Raw genomic sequence first — 2,116 nt, 5'->3', positions numbered from 1 at the left:
TTTTGAAAAATCTAAATCTTAATACCCATTTTGTGCGAAAACTGTACGTGATGGAAAGTTTTTAGAAACAATATATACAATTTTAAATATTACACATATATACAAAAGCACTGAAATGTCAAAAGTTTCAATGACTAAAAGTTTTCAAAAGTTATCATTTAACTTAGGAGTGGTAAAAGTTGAAAGGATTAAGCATAAAATAATATCTACAGAATTATGAATCATATGAAAATTGGCTGAGAATTGAGCATAGTTGTAACATGGCTCAGAGGAAATTAGGAATTATGTCTTTTGTGGCAGTTTTTCTGGTGATTATGTGGGTATAATATAAGACGACGATATTATATTTTGTGAGAAACTGTTACATTCTCGAGCAAAACAGGGACTAGTTTTGGAATCAGCACTCCAAAATTAGTAAGAAACAAGTATTGGATTTCCTTCAGTAAATATGATGCAGGGTGGTGTTATTTCACACTGAATAAATACATACACAAGTACAGACATCATATTATGGTAATTACTCTGATGGTAGGGATATATATATATATATATATATATATATATATATATATATATATATATATATTAATAATAATTAACCTATTAAATTGAAATAAAAAAGCCCTAATACATATATCTAGTACACATAAAGTATCAAATCCAAGATGATGTGTTTTCCTAGTTGATGGTCTATTTTAGGTGGTCTGGCCTGTCATTGGAGAAATAAACTCACCTGAGCTGCATGAAAGCTCTTGTGTGTTGAGGTTTTGCTCTCCTTCCTGTGTTTCTCTGATCACGCTGTTCCTTTGCACTTTGGACAGCTCGCACTATGAATGCACACAGACAACGCTGACATTCACCCTCTGGTCTTTAAACATGGATTTCTTTATTTCTTATTACAGTTACATACATATAGACATGTTGTTCCAAAAGCCGTCTTACCTTCTCAACGATCCATGCAGGTCTGAAAAAAGATGAGAAACAGTGAAGTGTCAGTCAAAATCATCCTAAGAAGCTGTTGTATCTGTATTTTTTTTCCCTTGCTCCATCTCTCTCGTAGCGGGACAACGTGCATAAAAGGGGACGCAAATCTAAGGTCGCTCTGCTCAGCGGGAATCTAATATTAGCACGGCACATTTCCCATACTGAAACTCTACCGCTTGTCTCAAATTGCTGAAAGCACAGCAACGGGCCATATGCTTAAACCATTACAGGACTGCAAACTGCAGTCGAGACGCAGACGAGCTAAATTTAGGAGGGGAAGAGAGAAGCTCAGGTGTGGCTGCCGGTGAAAGTGTCTGGCCCGGAGGAACGGGACAGAAAGACACAGCTTTTACCCCATACTTAAATTGTGCAGTGGCTCGAAAGGTTAAACATTTACTTGTACTCCATTTACAGCACTGCTAACATATTTTTACAGAGATCAAGCTCTGTAGGACATCTGATCTAGGAAAATATGCATTATAAAAGAGTGGAGAATTTTTTTTATAAAATAAAATATAATTGACCCAATCTGTGTGGCTGAAGTAATGTAGTGTGGAACAAAATAACATATAAAATATAAATTATAAATGAAATAAAAAAATATTGTTGACCTGACCTGTGTGGCTGATCTATTGTAGAATGCAATGAAATAATGATTTAAAAAACTAAATTAAGAATAAAATAAAAAATTGTGGCTGATCTATTGTAGAGAGCAATACAACCAAATAATGAATAAAAACAAAGTAAATAAAAAAGAAAAAGTTGACGATCTGTGTGGCTGAACTAATAAAGTGTACAATGAAAAAAATACAAATACAATAAATAAAAAACATAACACAACATAACATAACATAATAATAATAAAAATAATAATTATATAGTTGCCCTGATCTGTGTGGCTGATCTATTGTAGAGAGCAAAAAAAAAAAAAAGTTGACTTGTGTTTATCGGTGTGGCTGACTTAAAGTGTGCAATGAAAAAAATGCAAACAAACAAATAAATAATAAAAAAACAAAATAAAATATTGTTGACCTGATCTGTGTGACTGAACTAATGTAGCATGCAATAAAAAAATTACACACAAACTTGTGTGTGTGTGTGTGTGTATATATATATATATATATATATATAT

General features: G+C 32.6%; 1 protein-coding gene across 2 annotated transcripts in view; it reads right to left on the bottom strand.

Moving 5' to 3' along the window:
• Positions 1 to 2,116, bottom strand: part of LOC107586603 (consortin-like) — a 26,253-nt gene that overhangs the window by 8,847 nt on the left and 15,290 nt on the right. For both annotated transcript variants that reach the window (XM_016274048.1, XM_016274047.1), the window contains 2 exons: positions 943 to 964; positions 734 to 827 (listed from right to left, as the gene is read on the bottom strand). In XM_016274048.1, the coding sequence (XP_016129534.1) occupies positions 734 to 827; positions 943 to 964 (116 nt within the window). The remainder of the gene's footprint in view (positions 1 to 733; positions 828 to 942; positions 965 to 2,116) is intronic.

This window comes from Sinocyclocheilus grahami, unplaced genomic scaffold, assembly GCF_001515645.1.
Source record: "Sinocyclocheilus grahami isolate Dianchi unplaced genomic scaffold, SAMN03320097.WGS_v1.1 scaffold84.1, whole genome shotgun sequence".
Taxonomy (NCBI): Eukaryota; Metazoa; Chordata; class Actinopteri; order Cypriniformes; family Cyprinidae; genus Sinocyclocheilus; species Sinocyclocheilus grahami.
This window is presented reverse-complemented; position numbering and strand designations above follow the sequence as displayed.